Source organism: Pleurodeles waltl, chromosome 3_1, assembly GCF_031143425.1.
Source record: "Pleurodeles waltl isolate 20211129_DDA chromosome 3_1, aPleWal1.hap1.20221129, whole genome shotgun sequence".
NCBI lineage: Eukaryota > Metazoa > Chordata > Amphibia > Caudata > Salamandridae > Pleurodeles > Pleurodeles waltl.
The window spans coordinates 538,951,117-538,976,974 of NC_090440.1; the positions used below are offsets into that span (position 1 = coordinate 538,951,117).

Below are 25,858 nucleotides of genomic sequence, written 5' to 3' on the forward strand. Positions count from 1 at the left end.
CCACTGGGTATAAAACCTGGACCTCAGACACCACCATTTCAATACACTTCTGGACCTGTGGATACTATGCCATGAAGAAGGACTGCTGTGCTGCTTAAGGCCTACCACACTAAGACGGCACTCTGCTGGACTCCTGCTTTGCTTTGCTGCCCTGCTGACCTCTGCCTGGGTGAAAAGGAGTGGACCTGCATCACTTGACCCCCAGAACCCAGAGTGACCCCAATGGCTAGTTGGCTGGCTTCCTGATCTGAAGTCTCAGGGTCATAAAAGACTTTCAACCTGGACTCTGCCATCTGTGAGCATACTCTGCCAACTGGTGCCACCTCTCACAGCTCGCAGTCTTCTTATGTTTCTGTACCACTCACAGAGCATGGGTGCATCCAAGAGCTTGTCTACTTACTTACTTACTCAACAAGGAGCAAATCATAATAGGCAAAAGGGAGCACACAGACTGGCATACCAGCAAACAATGTGTCCGGATGCACTGGGCTAAAGTACATAATAACACGCACTTTTGTTGAAAGGAGAGAGTAAAATCTTGAATTTGAGGTGAATACTAAAGGTTTTAACTGAAGTGAGTGTTATTAAGTTCTGCATTTACCACAGTACATTAAGGTGAAATGAAATGAAGTGGTAGTGCCCTGTCTTTTACAGACAGCACATTTTCCATTGAAATGGCCCAAATGTCCCCACTGACATGCAGTTTTACTGATAGAAGTATATAGTGTGCAATCCATAACGTGTGGAAATTGGGTTTTGGCAAGCATTTATCAGTTGCACATCACCAAGTAAAGCATAATGATTTATTTTGGTCTTATTAAAATCTTTGATTCATCACACTTTGGAATTACAAAAACGTGTTTTCCTAACTGCATATATATATGTTCAGAAATATGTTTGCAGTTAATTTACAAGTTATTTTAATTGTTGTGTGTTATAAAAGAACTGACATCTGTACCCGTGGAAGTGGGCCCAAGGTGCTTATTAGTGGAACGGATGCATCCTTTTCTGCTGAGCGACGCATCCCTGAGCAGAATACATCTCCTCAGCTGAGCTGCGCAACCTCGAGCTGAACTGTCGCATCGCAGTTGCTGCATGGATTGGACCCATCGCAAAAGATTCGCAATGCAGCTCCATTCCTGCATCTGGGTTTCAACGCATCACCTTCGGAACTGCCACTGCGCAACGCTTTTCCCATCACAGGGCCCTTGCATCATCCATCGACGGCAGCCTTGATGACGAGCAAAGGTTAATTTAAGGGGTTGCCTGTACCTTACCCTAACTAGGAGTGTGGTTGCTGCTTGACTAGGGCACATACACGACAATTCAATTTCTAACAATATTCTACAGCCTTTCGTTTCACACTCCCTGTAGTCTAGTATGCTTGTCAGACATTTCACTTTACAAAATCCTCTAACTTTACAGTCAGAGAAAGACAAGTAAAAACCGACCTTGATGATAAAATAAGCACAAATTTGTAAGAAGACATAACCTGATATTTGGCATCTGTTTTTTCAATGGATAACAAATGTGACAAGATAAAAACAAAATGTAAAGGCATTTGTATTGTTCATTCACTTTCTAAATGAACAGAAGCATTGTTCTTTACCAGATTGACCTATCTTGCCACAATGGGCCAGTAAACCTGAAAACTAGCTTGCCCTCATAAAAACTAACTAGCAACAGAGAGTGGGCAAGAAGATTTTTCGAGGCCTGTAATGAATTGGGTAATTAGATTTGCTTCTATCCAAGATTTACCCACATTTAAAACTTTGTGAAAACAGCAAGGCCTGAAACGTGACAATCTCAACATTGTTTAATAGTCTAATGGCAGCCTCTCCTGCAATGCCTCATGCCTACAGGGGGTAACGTAACAAAACACTAAGCACAGACAAGGAGGAGACACAATGGTGACATGCACGTGGTGCCCTGGGAAGTGAAATTCATTAGAAAGATCATACTAGGAAGTCCTGCAGGACCGAACAGGCAAAGTACCTGTCCCTCCGGACCTGACTGTCCAGGCAATAAAATTTTGTGAACGTGTACAGTGATGCCCATGCTGCTGCCTGACAGACGCCCAGGACTGGAACTCTGCGTGCTAACGCAGTGGTTGCAGCTATTGCTCTGGTACAGTGAACGGGCAAACCCTCCAGGGTTTGCTTTTTAGCCAATGTGTATCACATTTTAATGCAGAGAACAACCCTTCTGGTAATGGTTCTCTTTTGCACTGCCCAACCTTTCTTCGCACCCACATAGCCCATGAAGAGTTGATTGGTAGAACGCCATGCTCTTTTTGGGTCCAGGTGGTGAAGTCTTCCTCTTTCTTAAAAGGATGTGTGAGGAGCGTAAAAAATAAGCAAGGTGATGGATTGGCCTACATGAAAGGGTGTGACCACTTTTGGCAACAAAGAAGCCCTAGTGTGCAGCACCACCTTGTCAGGATAGATGGAAAGGTAGTTAAGCTTCGATGATAGTGCCTGCCGCTCAGTCACTAGGCGAGCAGAAGTGATGACCACAATGAAGGCTGTTTCTAAAGTGAGTAGCCTGAGCGGACAGTTATGAAGTGGCTCAAAAGAAGCACACTTTTGAAAAGTAAGAACCAGATTCAAATCCCATTGGGGCATTATGAATGGTGAAGGAGGCAACATATGGGCAAGACCCTTCTGGAATCTACTAACAGTAGGAGATTTAAACAGGGAGGGTTGATAAGGTAATCTCAGAAAAGCAGAGATTATTGTGGATAAGGTTGGTACTTGTGTGTATGGAGTCCCCTACTATAGCCGTGGGAGGAATGAAAGGAGGAATGCAGTTTGCGAGAGGAAACAGAATGAAAGGAGGAATGAAGTTTGCGAGAGGCAACAGTTCACTCTAAACAACGAGCCATGATCGTGCTACCTTTAAAGCTCTCTGTAGCTGCATCTGCATGTTAGCTAAAGAGCTGTGAGCCCTCGAAGGGCATGTCCATAAAGCTTGCCTGGACATCGTCTGAAAAGCCCGTTGACAGTAACCAAGTGTTGTCTAAAATCCACTGTGGGACCCATTGCCCTGCTGAGAGAGTATATGGTGTTCAACAATGGTGGTTGGTAACATATAAAAATGGGGACAACAAGCAAAGCGAATATTTTGACAGGCACTGTGAGAATCTAGCAGTGCCTTTAGGCTCAATGCCAGAGCTCCCAATCGTGACTTGTTAAGTGTTCTGTTTATAACAGACCACAACTCAGAGCTCTGGAGTTTAGGCTGAAGGCAGTAACTAAATCAATGACATGGCATAGATTACTTTAACACTTTATCATCATGAAAAATGAAACGTTTACTTACCAGTCAGCTAAAGCACATCCTCGATGCTCTGCAGCCCATGCCTCCTAGGTCTTCTTTGGTGATAGCCATGTCAGATGAGACTGTATTCTGCATGTGGTTACTGTTAAGAGGGTGGGGAGGACAGTGTCCTTTAGTTGAGCTTTTGTAGTGTTAAAGAACTTGCATTTTCTTTACTGTGATTGATTTTTGGGTGTCATGGGTTGCGGGAGCATGCACCCATCTGCATTTATGGCCCAGCAGTTACTTCACCCTGTTCGGACAGAACCTCAAGTTGGGCCTCATAAAGAGATTCACTGTGAGAAAGGGTTCAAATGTATATGCCTAGTGACCTAAGAGGTGTTACCACTGTTGCATTAAACTTGGTTCACATCATCTCAGGTGTGGGTTGTGTCCCTGTCTGGCAATATACATTAATCTAGGCAACAGTCAACCATCCGAGTGAAATAATGACATGGGAGTGATGACAGATCCTCTATAAGATGCCAAGCTGAAAATCACTGAATAAAACAACAGCATTCGGGCTGCAGTGCAAAAAGTTTGCACAACCCAACTGGGAAAATAAGTGGTTGAGCCCATGGTTTGAGTTCAGCGTGGAGTGACTGCGCTCCAGTAGTCTTGATGCATCTCTTATCTAGAATCAAATGCAGATAACTAAGCAGGTGTTCAGCGACTGGTTTCAGTGATGCACCAGTAAAAAAAAAACTAAAGGGCAGGGAAGCGTGAGGGGCAAGTCTGGTCCCTTGGGAGCATGTGTGCCAACCACTAGGAGCAGCTCCAGGGGCAAAGCTTGTTTGGCAGTTGCAGGGTCTTGAAATGGCAGAAATGAGGGATCTGAACTGAGGATCTAGTACCCTCACGAGGGCATGGACTGAAAGATAGCAGCAGGACTATATCAACAGTGGGATGGATCTAAGAAGGCCGTGGAGCCATTGGGCACAATTTATCAAATGAGCGGTGAACAGCCCATTAACAGAAGGCATCTGGCAATAATGTTGAACTGTGAGCCATTATAAAATGAACGACTGTGTCGATATCTTCTCCAGCGCACTAGGCTGATAGAAAAGTAATCATGTCCAACTCCGAGGTCCACTCCAACAACCAACTGCTTTAACAACTCCAGACGCTGCTTTCATACTCTTAACATTAAGCAGCAGGCGAGATGTACCAGGGTGGGTTGGAGCGGACTGTTCAGATTCTCCCTCAGGCACTGGGGGCATATGCCTGCTCTCCATCCAGCTGTACAGGTCAACTCGGGTTGGAGAGGTTTGTAGTATGCATGTCAAGCTGGCCATCACAAGACAGCTGGCCAAACCAGCATGCACACTTCAAACTGAAGTGGCCACCACTCCTACCTCACTATCAGCAACAATGGTCCATTGGCCCTGCCCTCACACTCAGCTGGGGCTGACAAAGTGAAAATAAAATGGTAAGAAAGTAAGATTTATTACCATTTATTTTTTCACGCTGTTTACACTCCCAGCGGGGTGGGTGAAGCTCCTCCTCCCTTATGCAGGAACTGCCACTGGTGTTCAACCCTGATTGGATGGTAAACCTTGCTGCGTCTTAGCCGTCAAACATGGCTTGTGTCGAAGGGGTGTGGCCTGACCGCCGACCAAAATAGTAGCGCAGACCTGAAGCTCCCTGGGGACGCTGTGTCTGTGCTGCCATGAACTGCTCCCCTAGACTGTTAGGAAGGAGGCTGCTGTAGATGTCACTGGGTGGCCCGGACCCACGGGTCCGGCCACGGAGAGCCGTGAGTGTCGCCGTGGCAACAGGGGCCATGGGAGAGCCTGAGGGTGGGGCGGCGGTGGCCTGTGGAGCAGCGCACTTGTGGCGGGTGTGGCTGGGAAGATCGGCCACCAGGCTGCGTGGGGCAGGCTGCCCGGCCGCACTGGAGCAGTGGATGCACCCCTGGATGGAGGGGAGGGGCTGCTAGACCTCCACTGATGTTTGTTGGGCATTGACTGGGGGCCTCGGTCGGGGAGACCGCAACAGGCCTCGAACAAGTGAACACATTGCGGGGAACCCAATGGGGGTGAGGTTCCCTGGGGTCTCTTTGGAGACTGCGTGACCCTCGCGGCTGGTCCCCGGTCGGGCCCTTACTTGCATAGAATCTCCAGGCTGGCACGTCCTCTGCACCTCTGATGCCAGATAACGCCTCCTCTCTAAAATATTTGCCTGCCTGAACTGGAGTCACGCGTTGAAGATATTGTAAACTAGAGGCCTAGAATGAGACCCATTTAACAACTGCGCAACATCCTAAATATACACGGCAAACTAGACAGTTGAAGAGTAGGGCACGCCGCTCCTCCACACGGACCACAGACATGGGGTGAGGTGATCCCAGACAGAAGCAACTGTTTCGATACCAGTAAGACCCCCAGGACAACTCTTGTCGTAGGTCCCTCATCTGCAAGCTCCGAGCTGGGTGCTACCCCACCACCAGATGGCACAGCAGCTATAATGGCTGATTTTCAAGCCATCAACTCACGCTTTGATGCCCTGGATTCGAGACTCAGCCGTATGAACGAACGTATAGATCAACAGGCGATTAGATTGGATGGAGCTGGTTGTCGGACTCGGAGGGGGAGGATGGATGTATAGATACGAAGGAGCGCCTAGAGAGAGTTGAGTACCTTCTGAAAACTGTGGCCTCCAAGAATGAAGACCCTGAGGTGCATTTGCACCGTAACAATGTGCGCATAACAGGAGTGGCAGAATCAGCAAACACTGGCCAAATGGACAGCTTTGTGGAAAAACTACTGGTGGACCTGTTTGGCAGAGAGGCCTTCACCAAAACATTTGTCGTGAAGAGGGCGCATAGATCCCTAGGCCAGAGGCCAGCCCCCGGAACTCCCCCGCCCTATAATTGCTAGGCTCCTTAATTTTCAAGATCGAGATACTGCACTGCAACTGGCTTGTGAAAAAGGACATTTGCAATATCAGGTAATGTCTATCTACATATTTCCTGACTTTACGCAGCGGGTCCAGGATGCACGTCGCAAATATGCTGATGTAAAAGCCATGCTACAGAAAAATAACACCCGTTATGCCATGCTATATGCCGCATGACTGCGCACTGAACTGAATGGTAAGCACCATATTTTTTCCACACCTGCCGAAGCGGCATCCTTCTGAAAACTGCATGACCTGTGGAAACAGAGGCGTAATGAGCCGGGCCCAGTTTACTCGGCCCCCAGATCACCCCACCATTTGCAGGACACCGGGGACTTGGCTGACGGATCTCAGAACTGAACCTGTCCTACAGAAACATTGCAATGACGGTTGGTTGGGTCCCATGACACCACCCTAGGCAGTAACACTCATACTTTAACATATTGTCTGCTCTTATATAACGTGTTTGATACTCTACATTTGGACACTCCCCCGCTGGTGAGCGTTGCGACAACCCAATGGTGTATACCACTGTAGTTCCTTATTACAGGTTGTTTTTGATGTTCGGGAAATGTATTCACCAGTGTTGGTGGGGGGGAGTTGAGTAGGGTTGTTTATGTTCTGCGCTATCACAGGAACTATTATCATGTACATTTTGTGGGTTGTCTGGCTGTCTAGCATATCTGCATGATCCACCCACTCCAGCTGCCATAGACTTTTATGCAATACCCATATGTCAGGGACGCTGGTCAAATGTGTGACCTGAAATATCCGGGGGCAGAACAACTCTATGAAGAGGATGATGGTGCTTTCCTATTTACATCGACATGACATTAAGGTGGTGTCTCTTCAGGAGACACACCTGGCCCCTTGCTTGACACACTCCTATGCTGTGCACTGAGGCCACCATAGATTCTTTGCATGCTATGGCGCATACTCACAGGGGTGGCTATATTTGTACATAAAAGTATCCCATTCAGTTGCCAAGCTGTGGATGCCGATCCAGCGGGGTGCTATTTGCTGATGAGGGGAGATCTGGCTAGGAGACCAATGTCTACACTCCCAACACCGACTCCCCAGAATTATTTTCTATTCTTCAAAGCAGAATAGACTACATGATGGTGAATCATATTATTATTGTGGGGGATGATTTTAATATTGCCTGCGACCACTTGCTAGACACCACTGGTTCCGCTGGAGTCACCAAGCCACATTCCCTTCAAGTACTGACAGGCCTCCTGGACACGTTTCATTTGACCGATGCATGGCGGGCCCGGGATCCACATGTCTAGATCCAGACCGATGCCTGGGGAAATTCTAAGGCAAGGAATATCTATTAGATAGAGTTGATTCTGGTCATCGAAGCTTGCACCACAAAACTCTTGGGTGGGGTGCTGTGTGAGAAATGTAGGATCACCTAGTGCAGGACAATGGTGACATGCAACATGTTTGTCTAGGACCTCAGAAGAGGACTTGGAGCAAGCCCCCAGGAGGATGTGAGTGAGGGCTTTGTTAAAAGGAAGCAGGAGCTCTGCTCTGGAATGCCCTGGCTGAAGCACCCCCATTAAGACCTTAGTCTTAACCTCCACTAATGGGAAATGGAGATCAAAAACCTTAGCAGCCCTACTTAACACCATTGCAAATGACACAGACTCTTCAGTGGCTGGCTAAAGTGGGGGGGGGCCTAACCTGGAGTCTCTTGAGGTGTCCAGCCCGCTGACATCACCTAACGTCTCATATCAGTTCTCCTCTGGGAAGGTGTAGGTGTTGTCAGTGGGGTCAAAGGCCCCATACTCAGTGTCCTCCTGAAACTCTCCAAAAGGACAGAGGCACCATGTCGTAGCACGAAGTCAGTCTTGTCTGCAGAGGACCCTGCATCTACACTGGATGAGGTTAACAAGGCGTCGTCTTGGAGATGGAAAGGATAATTGATTCATTCTAGTCGTGCTGCTCTGGGAACAATGGCAATGGCATTGAGGGACCAAGACCTGGTGAAGATAGCAAAGCCGAATTGGAGCACAGGCTAGAAGTCGACATAGATCTGGGCGCAGATCCAGAAGGTGTAACAAGTGGTAACACAAATGGTAATCTGGGAGTGACACCTCTCAGCTCCTTTGGGATCTCAAGGTGCTCCAGAGGGAGTCAGTTGTTCGAAGATGCAGACCATGACCTTCTAGAACTCCTAAAGCTGGGCAGGAGTGGCTCCAGCTCCAGAAAACACCAGGAGGAGCAGAGAAGGAGATGGCACCCACTCCACAAGCAGACATGCAGGAGCCGGGCCTAGAGGCAGGGGAACAGCCCACTCTAAATCCAGGGTCTTGGAAAGGTGCAGTCAAGTTAAGTGATGCATTGACAACTTTTTCTTTTTGGACGTAACCAACAACAACTTGGACCTGGAGGACAAACGGTGGCAGGAACAGCTCTGGAGTCGGTCTTTTGGGAAAGTTCAGATTCATCCCTCCACCTAAAATATTAGAGCTGAATGTGATCTTTGTACCAAACACCTTTCTACAGTGGTGGGATCCAGGGTGGTGATGATCCAGAAGTTAAGTTATATGTTTGAAAGTAAAGGGGCTCTCCCAAGTTTTGCTGACTGGCAAGGGCACTGTAGTAATGTGCCTTGACACGTGATAGGTTAATGCTAGTATTCCACTTTGTGGGGATCAGTAACGCCAGAGTGGACAGCCACAGTTGGCGTCTCTACTCATAAATGCAAATTAGATATTTTCCAGTAAGTCTTCAACCCTATCTTCGAGGCCAGAGACTGCAAACCATGGATCCCATTTGAACTCATCTGAATAAGATGAGTGATCAGGTTGAAATGTAAATAAGCAGGGGCTTGGATCCCCGAGGCACGAATGCTACTGGAATGGAAAGATGTGTCATTTATGTATTCCCCAAAACCCCAGTGATACAGAGGATCTTCCAAAAACATCATGCAAAGCCCAGAGGTATATGGGTTCCCTATCCACAATGAAACCGAGGATCGTCCAAAAACTCATGCTGAGCCCTAGTGACTTATGAGGGTGCAGGGCTGGTTGTTGGATTAGCTCAAATTGCTACAGAAGGAAGTTGAGCTGATCTGCATAAGAAGGGAAAGATGACTGAGATACCTACAGGAATGAGGAGCGATTCCCTGGGTGTGTGCCCATGGTGGCTGTGGGCCTGATCCTTCAGAATACTGCACCAGGGAGGTTTCGGAGTATAATGCTATACCTCTGGGGACTTTATATCGGCTGTAATTTGCCTATGAGTCATAGATGTAAGATGTATTCTGTATGGTTGTATGATTCATTGTGCAATAGCTGTGCTGTTAAGAAAAAGATTTACAAAAAAAAGAAAGGAAAGATGAGGGTGTGGGGATGTGCTTTATCTGCTGAAGGCATGTGGTACCGGTGCGCAAAGCTATGCATCACCGGCTACAGAAGCAATTTCCAGTTCTACAAGTAGGTGGCTGAAAGCCCACAGGTCGGTAATGGTACACTTGCTATAGGCTAATGGTGCAAGATTAAAAATAAAGGAACTTTATCTTTATTTGGTTACACTCCATCTAGATGAAGACACTACAGAAGCTGGATGACTGTTCTCTCCTGGACAAGGGAGAGTGTGAGGGCGCCTGCCTCTCTCCTGAGTAGTGGAGAGAAGAGTCATCCAGGATTCCTTGCTGGCTGGGGAAAATAACAAGGTAGTCAGTTCTCTCGTTGGTGAAGGAGAGTGGTTCTTTTATATGCTGCTTATGTATTCTCATTCACTATGCCTCACTAATAGTGCTAATTGGTAGGAGTGCTCTATCAAATACATATATACGTTTATTTTCATCAGTGTAGAGTGAACAGAAAGATATCAAGTTGAAATACCAAAAGACAGTAAAGGTTTTGTTTTCCACAAAGAGTAAGTATTTTCTAACAAACTGTAAGGAGCTTTGTTTGCCAATAGTGCTGAGCTTTCCTGTGTAAATAACATTTATGGAATGTATAGTATTTCTTCAGATTTATGTTGCCATCTGCCTAAAGTCCCTCAAGCCCCGGAGAATGAAGAAGGAAGAGAGAGGAGGCCAATGGCGAGTCCGAGCTAATGGAATGGATCAGTTTTGTACCAAGCACAAGGCTTACCACTGAGTGATGAAGTGAAGAAACTGCTCCGAGAATTCCCCAACTGGGAGAACCGGCGAATCCTGACACGGAAACAAAGAATAGAAAGGAAACAGTCAGGAAGATTAGCAATAAACACTGAAAACACAGCAATCATAAAGTGTCTTCAGAATTCACCCACCTATATTTAAATATATACCCGGTAAGGGACGGAAAAACAGGCAACATTTTATTTACTATATACGGCAGTGGTGCTTAACCTTTTGACTTCTGTGCATCTTCCCCCTCCCCCCAACTTTATCATTACTGGAACCTTGGGACCCTCACAGAATCATTACTGGAATCTGGGGGCCCGCAATGAGGTATTACTGGAAAGCGGGGGCCCGCATGAGGTATTACTGGAAAGCGGGGACCCGGCCTTAACATTTTAGATGATTTGAATCGCAAAGCACTACACATAAAATCCAGAAACAAGCATTCATAATACACAAACGATAACACATTTTATTTAATTTGCAAAGATAAATAAAGAAGTAAACATTTTAATAAGAAGGTTGGAGCTTTTCTAAATTCAACTGAAGCCACACATTGTCCATACTGTATTCTGTTTGATGCCCCCTGCACTGCTCCCACGAATCAATCTGGGAATATTAATTTACTTTTTAGACTCCAGTTTCAAATTCCTCGAGATTTACAGCCCATTTTAAGATTTTCAATTGTACATTTAGTAACTTTATATACACTTTATTAATCTGTTAATATTATTTAATTTACTAAGCAGTTGCAGACACACTGAAGAGGCTTTGCGGACCCATGGGGTCACCGGACCACAGGTTGTGAACTACTGGTGTACTGCAATACATATTATAATTTAGAATGCAAAGTACATACACTTATTGCTGCATGTTGCACTCTATAGTAGATCACATCATAATGCAGTGTAGAATGGTTCAACAACTGTTTTGATGGTACAGTTTAAAACAATGAATCTAAAAGAGTGTGTGTGCCTTAGAGTCAAAATCCTGATGACAATGTTCACCCTTTATTGGTATTTTGTTTTATTTTGTCTTCTAAAATAGGATTTGATCAAATTAAGGCAGTAGCAAAGGGCACATTGGTTACCGCCGATTACAATGATTCTGATAAATATGTTGTCTCCCTCAGATTCCTTATAAAAACCTTTCCAAGATGCATGATTGTAATTGGCAAATTCAGTGACCAGTGCCAGGTGGCACCAGGCAATTCTCAGTCGTAGATCCACAAGGCTTCACTGTAAATGACACAGCAGGTCTATATAAAGAGCCACAGGCACCAGTGACTTAAGTTTAACCCCTTTCTCAAGGACCACCACAGAGTTCAAGATCAAGGATGCAGATGGAAGATTCAAAACAAAATGCAAACTAGTTATACCTTCAAGTTGGGAGATGGGCGATTAGGAATCCTCAGGAGACTGTAGATCCATCCTAAGGAACGTTACCAAAGGAAAGTGAATTATACTAATGGATACTCACCCTCAGAGATTTTTTTTTAAAGTTGACCACTCTCAAGAGAGTTTGTGAAAGGAAGGGTGCGGAGGATCAAGTAACAGTAGCCTTAGAAGAAGAGAATTTGAAGCACCGCTCTGCTCAAACGTCCTCTATCACCCATTTCCAAACCACAGCTGCTTGATAAATTGTCTGAGTTGGAAATATTCTTAGGAGAACAAAAGTGTCTCCCTTCTCTGCAATAGAATGGGCCCAACACCCCTCAAGAGGGTCTTCACACCGACAGAGAAAGACATTTGGAGAGTGTTAGTTTCTTCACACTTTGTTAGCTTGTAACATTCTTAACTCCCGAAAAGTTGCTGTGAATGCAGTAGCTAAGAGCTCTGGTAAGAACTCTGCTGGGATGAGGAAGGTGGAAGAACGATGACAGGCAATTACTTTTAACAAACAAAACTGTAAAAGTGGTATTGGTTTGATCCTCTCTATTATTCTGTCTTTAGCATAAATCACAAAGGATAGAGATGCAGAAACTCTTCTTGCTGAAGTGACTGCCACTAACCCATATGCAGAAGTGATTGCCACTAACAGAGCTGTGTTCCACAGGAGGAACTTGTGGGCCCATTCACAAGATTAGCACAAGGTTCCATCTCAGGATGGCATTACAATGTGTTCTGAAGACCCTGTGAGATTCGACTTGCAACACGTAACTTGGAGAGAGAGCTTGACAGGATGGAGAGTGTTAGTATCCTCACAGCTTTATTAGCTTGTGGCATGCTTAGTCCGCAAAGATTTTTCTTTTATTCTGCCAATGCAGTAGCCAAGAGCCCTGGTAAGAACTTTGGTAGGATGAGGACGGTAAAAGAATGATGACAACGGATTTACTTTTAACAAACAAAGCTCTGGAACTGGCGTTGGTTAGAAGGATGGTTTGATTCTCTGTATTACTTTATCTTTAGACTAAATCACAAAAGGGTAGAAATGTGAAACCCTTCTTGCTGACTGCCACTATCCCTCATTCAGACGTAACTGCCACTAATAGTGCTGTCTTCCACACGAGGAATGTGTGGCCCCATGCCGAAGAAAAGCACAAGGTAAAGATCCGAAGGAGGTATCTTGTAGGGATGACATTAAAACATGTTCTAAAAACCCTGTAAGAAATACATGCCACATGTAACTTGAAGAGAGAGCTTTGATCAGATGAGAAAATGCATTAAGAAGCACTACATTTGTCCCTATAATTAGTCTTTTATTGTATTAAAAAAACCCTGCAAATTGTTATGTTAAACTGTATTTACCACATGCCAACATCAGGTGTCCTACACTGCAGTAAAAAACTGAATTAAATAAAGAAACGGATGGTTAAAACAATTTAGATTCTTTCTAAAGGAAAGATAACTCTAACAAAGCTTACAGTTTTTGGAGAAATTGTTCTATAGCTTGGGAGCCTCATCTGCCCAGTCTCTCTTTACGAAATTTAGAAACTTGCAACAGAAAAACATAAGAAGAAAGAAGAGCCTTTCTGGGATGTAAAATGTAATTCCTTGTGTGATACTCATGGAAGAAGACCAGTGTAGAGATTGGTGTACACTGCAAAGTACTAGAGGTACTCTGTACACTTTGCAAATTGGAGGATGTTTAGCTACTCCACCTGAACCGATTCTAGTGATTTACTCTGGCACAATGCAGCAGACACTGTCCATTGACACGCATAGACTTCCCTTCCTGATGGTCTTCTGGCTGCTTAGAGGACCACAATCACCTATGGTGGAAACACATAAGTAGAGAGAACTAGTATCTCAAGATTCAAGCACTAAGTTAGAGTATGTGAAGCAGCCATCGCCTGTGTTTTGACAAAGGGGTTAACACTGTGGAAGAGGCTATGTAGATCTGGGTAACAAGCATATATGCCCAAGTCCAATGTGATAAGGATCAACTAAGCATTGTTCTGCTGTATCTTTTGGCGATCTCTCTTACTATGAGCATTTGAAGAAAACAAAATACAGACTTAAACACCCATAACGTGAGGGAGTACCCCAGCAACCGTGTTACCTAGTGTTCTAACTAAAATAATTATTTGCAACTCTGTTGGAAAGGCCTCCTTTCCAACAATCTTTGGCACTGAGCAAGATCAGCTTTACTTATTGAATGGAACAAAATTCGAGAGCAAAATGGGTCTTACCTGAATACAACTCAAATAAAAATGTGCAGAAAGAGGCCTAATCTACTTCCCGCCACAACTCCCCTCTCCCTAAAGCCAAATAGTCAGATTTTTGTGAAACTCTGAACTAAGGCCTAAAACACTGAATGGGGCACAAGTTGAAACCCCCAGTAATATAATTGACTCGGACCACTGTTCCCAGACCAGGAGTTGAATTCAACTCAACAATGCAACTGTTGTCTCTTGAGCTAAATAAGGTGTGGTTCCCAAAGAACCTTCATGGCACAAGCATGCACTGGGTGGATGCTCCCAATGGAAATATAACAAATATATGGACGAGCTGGTGCAAACTACTTGCATCACTGCAACTCTTTCTCTAACCCTGAACATGATGGCATACACCATCTGATTAAAGGAGAAAACACGACATTAAAAACGTAATGAAAATGTACTAAATCACACAAGTTCCAATATATGCAAAACAGTGGGGAGAAAGATGATTAGCAAAGGTGAATACCCACGTAAGATGAGTAGCCACATCAAAATCTTTATACTATATGCATGGGCAGTAATGGATGTGCAGATGTTTAAACTGTAAATACATTAGAAGTAGTTTCTGGTTCTGCAGCTAGGTAGCAGGCCAACCACAGGTTCAGAAAGGGAGAGACCAAAGAGTTAGCATAAAGGGTTAAAAAAAAAGAGAAGCAGCTCCTGAATGCACAGCTTGAGTAGAGAAGGGCCCTTCAGAAAAGATTTGCTGGAGAGTAAAATAATTTTGTTGAGGAGTCATGCAGAGGCAGCTACTCGTGCATAGCCAGGAGGATTAATGGTTGATCAGTATTGTTGCTGAGCATGAGGCTGAAGAAGTCAAAGGGAGAGATCACACTGTGGTGCATCTTCTTAGTACTGGAAAGGAATAAAAGACAGGAGTTGTATAGAGTATGTGTGCTTTGTCAACGACCATTGGGAGTAAAATTGACCACTTAGGATTTGCTTGAATCTTATGTAACCACCAAAGGCCAGCCCTATCTAAAAGCACCTTTAGGAGAGTGAGTGTTCCAGAACATTTTGCAGATGTGCCTTTTAACTTTACCTGCCTGGGAATATCGACAGAAGTGGAAGATCGCACAAGGGCACGTGCACTAATGCACACTGTGTAAATACCATACTGAATCAATAATACATCTTGTATGCTGCTGTCCATGCTTGGCGTCAGAAAGGTGCCTACTTCTAAAACCTCTGTTCTTGAAACATGGGGTGAGAACATGTAATGAAGCATTAAGACTTATTTTCACTGCAGTGGTCCCCATGGAACTAGCCTGTTTCTGTAAAAAAAAATTACAAGCTGTGTCTAGCCTTATGCCAGGCAAGGAGCCAAACTGGCATGGGTATTTGCGGTGGGAGGGAGCCCTATAAAGAAACGGTTCTGACGAAATGGCTCCTGCCACCTAAGCTATCCCTCTTTTCTACTTAACAGCCCTGGATGATGAGCTGAGAGAGGTAATCTAGGCATAGCAGCTTCAGGCCCATGTCACTGGCTTCTGTTCTCCTTCAGCATGATCTAAGTGGCAGAGTTGAGTTTGTATTGTTTCCTGTGGTAGATTGTTATAGCGCATCGCTATAGTTCATCGATTTGTGAAGTCAACAGCTATTGGGCAAGCTCATTAGAGTCTGGTTGGTTTTGTGGTATGTAAGTAGGGCCTTTGGTACATACCTTAGAACATCTATTTAAAAAAAAAAAAGCTGAGATGGTCCCGGGGAACGTCGGATATGGTACTGGGTCAAAAGTTGAACAATTAGTTTGTGCCCGCAGAAGGAGGCATAATGGGTGCTTATTTTGTGTAACAGCTTGTGATTTGGGGATTCCAGGGTGGGACTCTCTTCTGAGTTTTTATTGTGTTCTACTGTACTTATATAGAAGGAGTTATGATTATGCACCCTTATAGGTGCTAGGCGGGAGTTTGCTGCTTAAGAGCTTTGGCATTTGAAGGGTGTTTCTTGCTATTTACTTTTATTTTCTCTTTTTAATCTGTTGTAACGATTTTAATTAATCATGCAATAAAAGATTCATTCATCACTTAGGATTGGAGTGTGATATACTGGTAAGATGAGGTATGAACAAGGAAGGCTTTCGAGATGGTATCTGTACAAGAGAGAAGATTTGATTTGAACACTGAACCCATGTAATAAAGCGCTTGAGCTTAAGAGTCTTGTATGACGAATGCAAAGATTGAAGACCAGTAGAATGAGGACTGAGTGTTAGAGTCTGAATAGAGACTGACACATGGACAGCTGAGTATAGGAGCTTAGTAGGGTGGCAGGGGAGTGTGGAAGATTAAGTGTGCAGAATTCGCATCCTTTGTATTTGTGCAATTTGGCAAAATGTGGAGACAAATTACTATAAATGCAAAACTGGCGTTTGGTGCTATATTTTTAGCTCAAAACGCATCCATGCAAGAATGCATTTTGTTCCAAAAAAAACACAAAGAACACAAGTGCCACAAACAGTAGCTGCTCACGTTCTGGTTGTTTGCATCATTCCTGTGGTTAAGCTAAGCTTTTGCGGCAAATGCATATAATTACATGGCATAAAAGAGCACTTTTGGGAATTTTGCATAACTAGTGTAACCCAAATTTACCAACACAACGGAAATTTTACCCAGGTCTGCTCTCCTTACACACCAACACCATAACAGTATTTGCTGTTTGTACAAACATAGCAACGCAGACTTTTGCTTTTGTGAATATTAATGCACACAACAACAAACTATCTATAACAGCAAGCCTACACAGATTATCACTTACTACAGCAACCTTTCTGTTTTATGTAAATACCACAGCAGCCTGATCGTCCTTCAAAAAATGCACAACATAGCAACATACACGTTGACTCCCCGACGTTTGGCAGGTGTTATCCAATTTTTACTTATATCCAACAGGCAAACAAAAATGCCTCCACGGGCTTTAAAAGAGTGCTCGCATTTCCTACCTATATTGTCCTCCAAAAACATGTTCACTTCACATTGCCCTTAAGGAGAACATCCTCTTAAAAGACTGACTTCAACCACTTTTTGAGGTAAGAGGTCCCCTCCATAATGGCTTCATTTACCTGCACACATACAGAACAAACTTTTTTTTCTGTACAAAGCGCCACAAAAGCATTTTATATACACATGTACTGGTCCCAAAAAATACCAGTACTTTCTTATTAGTAGAAACTCTGCGGCCTATCTTTTACACACCAGCACTGGCAGCCGAATAGAATGATGGCACACCAAACAGGAAACTGAGACATTAATGATTGTTTAAGTAACAAATAAACGGTTTCGTAATTAACAAAGAGTGGAGTAATTACTCGTAGTCTGTCTTCGGATTCGCACGCTGAAAAACCGTATGTGTATCTCAGCACAAGGGATTGTGGGAGGTGACACACTGGGGCTCCCCATTGGGTAATCAGCGGTTCCATCTGCTGCGTGGCAGGATAGGCCTGCTGCGACTGCACGGAATGGCGGGCATCACCATGAAAACCCCCTGCCTCGCCGCTTTCTTCCCAGCTACTTGGATTATATTCAATCTTCATCAAACGTTGCTGTCCTAAAGTCTCTCAACACCTCGGGGTATAGAATTGCTATTTCTCCCGTAGGTCAGTCAGGTAGTGGCTACTCACATAATGGCAGCTCCAGCCAATTTGCCAGCTATTGTTTCATTTGCTATGCTAACAAAGTAGGTTTTTACTCCCAGAGCACTTTGCTGCTCTGTATAAATAGATTGCGCAGGAAGCCAGCTCCCCAGTACCCAAAGTGCATTTTCTATCATTAAGTCTTTAGCCTTAATAGAGCACCATTCCATCCTCGGCTCCCATGGGAAAGTTAAATATTAAAAATGCGGGGAAAAGGTGGGGCTTTGGGATGTAGAATTTTGGAATGCCGTTACGACGAAGACTCATTTTTTCCATATTAGACTGTAGTTCTCGAATTTCTTCAGATGGTTGTGTCGAATTCTGCTGGTCAAACTCTATGCAGAGGTAACTTAAAACGCATAATACATGCATGCCAGGACAATGATGATCCGCCATTCCTGGCCTGGAATTCAGGGCAAACTCCAAAACTCAGGCAAGCTGCTTTAAAATCTACTGTCAACCCAAAGTTTCTTGTTCTAAAGGTATCACAATTTCCTAAGAAATATCTTATCAGGTGGCACCTGTTCAAAACATAATAGCCAGTTAAAAGTGAGAAGGAAAATTATTTGAACATCGAAATGATACATTGTTGTTAGAGATGGGGTCTCTAGTTGGCAGTGGTTTGCACCATGTCCAAGTAGAGGTCCTCACTCTAGACAGGGTAAGGAAGCCACACAGCTAAGATAACCTCTGCTCCTTGGTAGCTTTGCTCAAGCAGTCCAGCTTATTTCAGAGGCAATGTGTAAAGTAATTGTGTGTGTGTGCACGTGCGCACACACACACACCCTAAGTTTAAAAAAATACCCAATATTTATCTGAGTAAAACAAGACCAAAGCAACAAAAAATCCAACAAACACTAGCAAAGATATCACTTTAAAAAGATTAAATGCAATTGTAGTTCCTTGAAATCAATGAAGTGCTGGACTGAGGCAAAGTAATCGAGATGCATCAAAAAGAAATATGATGGGGGATGCAGGAGCAGGTGGTGTGTCAAAATCGGCCGAAGATGCATCAGTTCCTTACTGTTGCACGGGAGGAGATGCATCAGTTCCTTACTGCCACAGGGGAGGTGATGCATTGTTTGCAGCATGAAGCGTTGGTTCCTTACTGTGGTGTTCATGAAGAAAATGGCACCCAGGGATGATGCATCGGTGATTCATCGGAAGTCAAGCTGCAAAGTGTCGATCTCACAGTGATGAAGCATGCGCAGCGTCGGAGTCAGGGCGGTGCGTCATGGACTTTAGTGATGCTGTGCCCAAAACTCACACAAAGGTGGTTCTTCTGGCACACTGCGATGGAAAGCTGGGGCCTGCGTTGGAAACTGTATTTGTTGCGTCAAGCGGGGACCACGCTCCAGCGTGGGCAGCGGTGATGCATCGAAACCTTCCAGAGGTGCGTCCGTTCGAAATGAAGCAGGGAGTATATGCGTAGATTTTCTTCTTGTAGCACCAAAAACCTCCTTAAAGGGCCCAAAACTGGATTTGGCACCACTTGACAAGACAGGGCTCTCATTGGAGGAACCCAGGTGCTGACAGATGAAGTCTTTGATCTCACTGATGTAATAAGCTGGCCTGGTGTTTGGTGAGCACCTATGGTGTTTTCACCTTATACCAGGTATCCCCTTTTAGTGAGATGTAGACAGTGTCTAGGAAGCCAGGGCTCTCTACAGGAAGCTGTGGATGAGCAGTCAAGACTTATCTAGGAGACAAAGCTTATGCAAAACCACTGTAGTCACACAGCACTCACACACATGGAAGAACCACATAGTGTTACAAAAATAAAGGTTCTTTATTATGGTAACACATGTACTAAAATACTGAATAGGCAATACCCCAACTGGAAGTAAGTAAAACACACTATTATGTACAAATTAGAAGTCAGTGATTAGCATAAAAGCAATAGAAAACAGTGAAAGCAATAGTAAGTACCCCGAGGGGGGCACCAAACCATATACTAAGAAAGTGGAATGTGAGAGTCGGGCCCCCACCCAAGGAAGTGGAATCGGTAGAGGGGAGCTGGAGAAACTAGGAACCCTCAAAAGGTAAGTACCAGTGTGCCCCCCAGAGACCATGAGAAGAGCGGTAAGTACCTGGTTCTTCCCAAACCCACCAAAAGGACTTCAAATGAGGAATTTGCAAGACCCAGACAAGACTGCGACCTGTAAAGGAAGGGGACCAAGTCCAGTTCAAGTTGGAGTGTCTGGTTGTGGCAGGAGCCATTGCCCACCCATCTGTGGATGCAGGTCGACTGAACAAAGCACCCCAGCAGTGCAGCACTGTAGCAGCTGAAGAGTTCCTGAAGTGATGCAGTCGACATCCCACACCGAAAGAAGGATTGCAGCCGGTCAGTGGTGTGGAAAAACCACTAACAAGCCTTGGCAAAAGAAAATGTAGTGGAAAATGAAATGCAGAGCTGCCAGGGACCAACAAGGTCCAGGGGGATTCAACCCACAGAGGGGAGTCCCGGGTAACCCTCAGCAATGAGGAGAGTCACAGGGAGAGGAAGTGGCTCCCACAGGTGACCCACAGGCAGAAAGCACAGGAGTCGAGTTGAGGCCCACACAGCACATTTAGAAAGGAGTCCTACATTGCTGGAGAAGCACCCAGAGGGCTGTGCGCCGCTGGGAAGAGTGCTGGGGGCTGGGGCTACACGGAGCCTGAAGATCCCTTGGAAGAGATGCCAACAAGCCTTGTATCTGCAAGAGATGTGGTGCACAGGGGTATTGTCCTGCATGGAGAGGCAAGGGCTTACCGTCTCCCAAGTTGGAAAGCTGGTAGAGAGGACCAAGGGGACCACTCCAGACCACCACCTGTGATGCACGATCCACACAGCTCTGGAGAAGAGGAGATCCACGCAGCCGGTTGTCTTTGCAGTTGGTGCCTGAGGATTTAGGGGAGTGACTCCTTCACTCCATGGAAGATTCCTTCTTGCTTCTTGTGCAGACTGAAGACTCGTTGCCCTCGGAGGGCAAATGTTGCAGTTCCTGGAAGGAGCCAGAGAAACAATGTTGCAGAGCAGAGTTGTTGCTGTAGTGCAGATTGTAGGTTCCTGGAGGGTCCAGTTGCAGTTCCAGTGGCCAGAAGGTGAAGTAAATGATGCAGAGGAATCCTGCTAGAATCTTGCATGAATCTGAGGACCCAACCAAGAGGGAGACCCTAAATAGCCCAGGAAGGGGGATTGGTCACCTAGCAGGGTGACCGCCAGTCATGAGGGGGCTGTGAAGTCACTTGCCTGACCTGGCCACTCCCAATTCTCCCAGGGGCCTCTGCCCACCCTGGATTCAATATGGCAGAATCAAGTGGCCCCTGGAGGAGCTCTGGGCACAACCCCTGGGGTGGTGATGGACAGGAGAGTGGTTATTCCCCTTTCCATTGTCCAGTTTCACATCAAATGTGCCCTTCAAAGCATACCAGTGGCTTGGGGAGGCCACCCCTCCCAAGCCATGTTACACCTATTTCCAAAGGGAGAGGATGTTGCCTCCCTCTCCAAAAGGAAATCCTTTGTTGTGCCTTCCTGGGCTTGAGCTGGTCAGGTAGCAGAAGGTCAGAAACCTGTCTGTAGGAGCAAAGCAGGGGGGTCCTCTAAAGAGCTCCCAGTGTGCATGAAATCATACAACCAATACTAACAACAGTATTGGGGTATTATTCAGAGATGTTTGATACCAAAAATGCCCAGGTTCAGTATTACCATTATGTAGCTGTGTCCAGTACACGGGTAAAATGGCGTCCCCGCACTTTCGAAGTCCAGGAGACTGCTCATGCAGGGGTGCCCTGACACACAGGCACCTCCACCCTGCCCACTGGGCTAGGAGGGCCTACCATAGGGGTGACTTACAGTGATAAAGGGTGTATGCTCCTTTTCATGCAGCCATCAATGGCAGGGGTACCATAGACTAGGGTCTGATATGGGGGCACCAGGATTCCAAATGTGGGGTTTATGAAGGCCCAAGCAACCAAATTTAGAGGGAGAGAGCACAGTCACTGGGTCCTGGTTAGCAGGATCCCAGTGAACAAACACAGTGAAAACACACAGACAGCAGGCAAAAAATGGAGGTAACCATGACAAGAAGAGGGTACTTTCCGACACCTGAGACTTCTTAAAGGAAGGCAAGCTCAACTCAAGCCCTTGGATAACCTTGGAAAGCAGAATGTAGAAAGCAAGGTCCAGTCCTTTCACTCCGATGACAGAAGCAGCAAGCAGCAGGCAATCACAACAAGGCAACGGGCAGAGTGGCAGTCTCTCCTACAGCATCCAGCTCTTCTTCCTGTGAGAATATTCTCACACCAGAAGTGTTCTATGTGATGTCAGAGGGCCAGTACTTATACCCATTTCTGTCTTTGAAGCCGGCAAAATTCAAAGACAAGTCTTTGTAGTGCACAAGACCCTGCAGGGGATTGGAGACTGCTTTGTGAATGGGCAGACACAGCCCTAATCAGGTGAAGATGTCAGCTCCTCCCACCACTTTAGATCAGGAACACCCATCAGCCAGGTGATGGGCCATCATGATATGCAGGGCACACGTCAGCTCCCTCTGTTTGACTAGCTAAAGTGAATACACAAACAGTCCAACTGTCGCCCTGAACCAGACGTGTATTCAGCAGACAGGCAGAGACACAGAATGGTTAATTAAGAAAATGTCCACTTTCTAAAAGTGGCATTTTCAAACTTACAATTCAAAAACCAAATTCACCAGAAGACGTATTTTTAAATAGTGATTTCAGAGACCCCAAATTCCAAATCTCTATCTGCTCCCAATAGGAAATTACACTTAAAAGATATTTCAACTCAATCCTCATGTTACCCTAAGGGAGAGATAGGCCATGCAATAGTGAAAACCGAATTTAGCAGTATTTCACTATCCGGAACATGTAAAACACACAAGAACATGTCCTACCTTTTAAATACACTGCCCATGGGCCTGCCTTTGGCCTATTTTAGGGGTGACTTACATGTAGTAAAAGGGAATGTTTGGACCTGGCAAGTTGGTGCACTTGCCAGGTCGACATGCAGCATAAAACTGCACACAGACACTGCAATGGCAGGCCTGAGCCATGTTTGCAGGGCTACTCATGTGGGTGGCACAATCAGTGCTGCAGGCTCACTAGTAGCATTTGATCAACACACCCTGAGCACACCTGGTGCACTATACTAGGGACTTTAGGAAATCAAATATGCCAATCATGGATAAACCAATCACCATTAAATTTTAGACAAAGAGCATATAAACTATATCACTGGCTAGCAGTGGTAAAGTGCCCAGAGTAAAGCAGCCAACCAAAACAAGTCCGAAAAAATAGGAGGAAGAAGGCAAAATGTTCGGGGATAACCCTGCAAAAAGGGCCAGGTCCAACAGTTTTATACAGTGCAGACTGTCTCTTTCAACTCTGATTTATTGTTGAACAAGTTACTTATTTTTTTATGTAAAACTTTTTCTGTAAGAGGCTAACTGCAGATTCCTCCCCTTAGAATATTCCCCAGGCATCAGACTGTTTCCAGAAAATCTTGAGCAGTACTAGTAGGTGTCATCAATCGGCTCTGCATGGGTGTCAGAAGTAACTTGTGCTGTGCCTGTAGCTTCCTCCCCAGCAGGGGAGCATGTAAATGAATACGCCACACACTGAGCTCTGTAACAGACATCTTTATTTTCCAACATACTGTCCCACTCTGATGCACTGTATTATAACATTTATAGCCACGCCATAACACCTCCCATCAGATTATGAAATTTCAGTCTAGAGTCCACTGAGGTGCACCCGGTATCAAAGACACCACATCTCCCCCTGTGCTAAATAAAACGTACAAACAACATTAGCATCATATTTCCTTAATGAGACGTGGAGGAGCTGACACTGGTCTGCCAGATCAGGTGGTATGAGGTAGTTGAAATGCGATGAAGTAGGCTCAGATGTTGCGATCAGGACGTTCAAGCAGGGTCACTTTGCTTGTGATTTCAGGAGCTGAGGAACACTGAGGTAGGTGTTCAAAGTGTGACAAGTCCTGTGTGTGGACTTTCCGGGACAATGCACTGTTACCATGTGTCCTTTGCATGTCACAACCCTCAAAGGGTCGATAGCAAATGGATTTGTCAGTTTTCCGCTTACATTTCTGCTTGTTCAGTACCATGTCCCCTTTCTCAAAGACTGATTCCTGGGCACGTCTGCTCTGATCTGCATATGTTTTCATTTTGTGCTTTTGAGAAGTATCTGTAACACGAACCTTATCTACATTCATTGACCGGTCCGATATCCATTGTGGTTAAACACCACCATTGACTTGGGGCCAGAGAGGTGTATTCTTTTCATGCTTAACATTGAGTCGACCAAGAAACTCCTTGAATTATTTGTTATTAAAAGGAGGGCCCTTGTCAGATTTGAGAATAGTGGGGATGTCCTACGCTGCAAAGATGTCATGAAGACGCTAAATGACTTTATCAAGGGTTGTTGCTAGGTCTTCCGCCAAAGGAAAACGCAGGTATTTATCAATGACTACCATGAGATGATGTCAATTTTTTAGAGACCCAAATAAATCAACTCCAACTCTCTCCCAGGCATGTGCAGGAGGGTCAAATATTGCCAATGGATGCTGTGTCACCTTAGAGGATAAACGGTTACAAACATGGCATACTTTTACATCCCTCTTTCAACTTGTTCATCTAGGCGAGAGAACAGCACTCGGTCTCTTAGGAATCTTTTAGTGGCTACGATGCTACAATGTTCTCCGTGGGCTAGCTCAATGACTTGATGTCTCAGGCATGATAATTTTTTGGCCTCTCAATATGATACCCTCTTGGGTGACAGATAGCTCATCCTGTAAATTAAAAACATTTTGGGAATTCAGCATCATCAGCGAAAAGTTGGTTACTTGTTTTCCACAATTGTGTTGTAATGAGGTCTTTGAGGATGAGCATTTCTTTATCTGCTTTAGTAGGAGCAGTAAGCTATTCAATGGATAGAGTTGCTGGCATGCTGGACCTCACAATGAAGTTGAGGTACTCTTCACCACATTGGATGTCGAATTGTGGTGATGTATCGGCACTCGTAAAAAGTATTCTGCATGGTTTTTGTCATTCCCCAGCTTGTGTATAATCACTTAGTCATACTCTTGCAGTTGCAACCCCCAACTCTCGGTGCGATGGGGCATTGTAGCTTTCGGGTTTCCAAAGACAGTGAGCAATGCCTGGTGGTCTGTGATGATAGTGAAATATAGCAAAGTCACAACTGTACCTTGAGCAATAACTTGCCATGCCTAAGAAGGATCACAGCATAGTTACATCTTGTGAAGGGCAGGTAAATGACATTGCTTGCACCTTATCTAGGTCAGGAGTCATTTACCTTGATGGGGAAATGAAAACCCACATCGGAAGCATAACTTTTTCTTCTTTGGAGATATCGACTTGTGTGCATTTATCTTGTGCTTTTGCTTGCTTTTCATGATCAATGCTGATTTATTAGATACTGTTCCTTCTTTCATATCAGCAGCTTGTCGATCTGCTCGTTCTGCCCTTGCAGCCATTAGCATTTTCGCTAAACTAAGTGGCTCTCTCAACATGTGTCTTCTGAAGGAATCTGGAAGGCAGCCATCAATGATTCTGAGGCCCATGGCTTCTTCATCATTAATGTAACAGAACTTACAGTGTTTGAGTAGTGCACCAAGTCTCTCAACAACAACAGCCATAGTTTCACCAGCTAATTGTCATGCTTGGTTGAAGATTACCTCTTGTAGTAGACATTCGGCATCGGATTGAACTTGGCATCCAACGCTTCTTCTATCTTTTGATATGATGTTGCATCAGCTTGTGAGATTTTCTTTAGCACTTCTTTCACTCCACCATCAGCAAAGTTTTTCAAATACTAAATGATTTCCTTATCTCCTTCTCCTAGCGCATCTATAAAGTCATCAAACATCTCGATCCATGCAGTCCACCTGACACCAATGTTCTGTTTCTTTGCGGTCTCAAATCAACGTGATGGCTTCACACTTTACACTTCCTTCTGTTGCCATTGAGAGCATGTGCTGTTCAGGCAGCGTTTTCTTGCAAAGCAGATCTAGCAACCTCTCCACGCAACACCCCGTTGCTTGGGCCTGGTCGCCATGCCCGATTTTTAAGGTCGTAGAGCACTTCAGTTGCTTGTGCCGGTAGGTGAGTTTCTGTTTTCATACCTGGTCATCACTGCCTTTAGCATTTGCTTCATATTGATGATGGCTCTATGTTATGGTGCAGTGTAGTAT

The 25,858-nt window shown here is 45.0% G+C and overlaps 1 protein-coding gene across 1 annotated transcript in view; it reads right to left on the reverse strand.

Moving 5' to 3' along the window:
- The window catches only part of MAP2K5 (mitogen-activated protein kinase kinase 5), a 1,242,853-nt gene that overhangs the window by 99,212 nt on the left and 1,117,783 nt on the right, over positions 1-25,858 (reverse strand). The window contains exon 20 of the mRNA XM_069222863.1: positions 10,329-10,390. Within this exon, the coding sequence (XP_069078964.1) occupies positions 10,329-10,390 (62 nt within the window). The remainder of the gene's footprint in view (positions 1-10,328; positions 10,391-25,858) is intronic.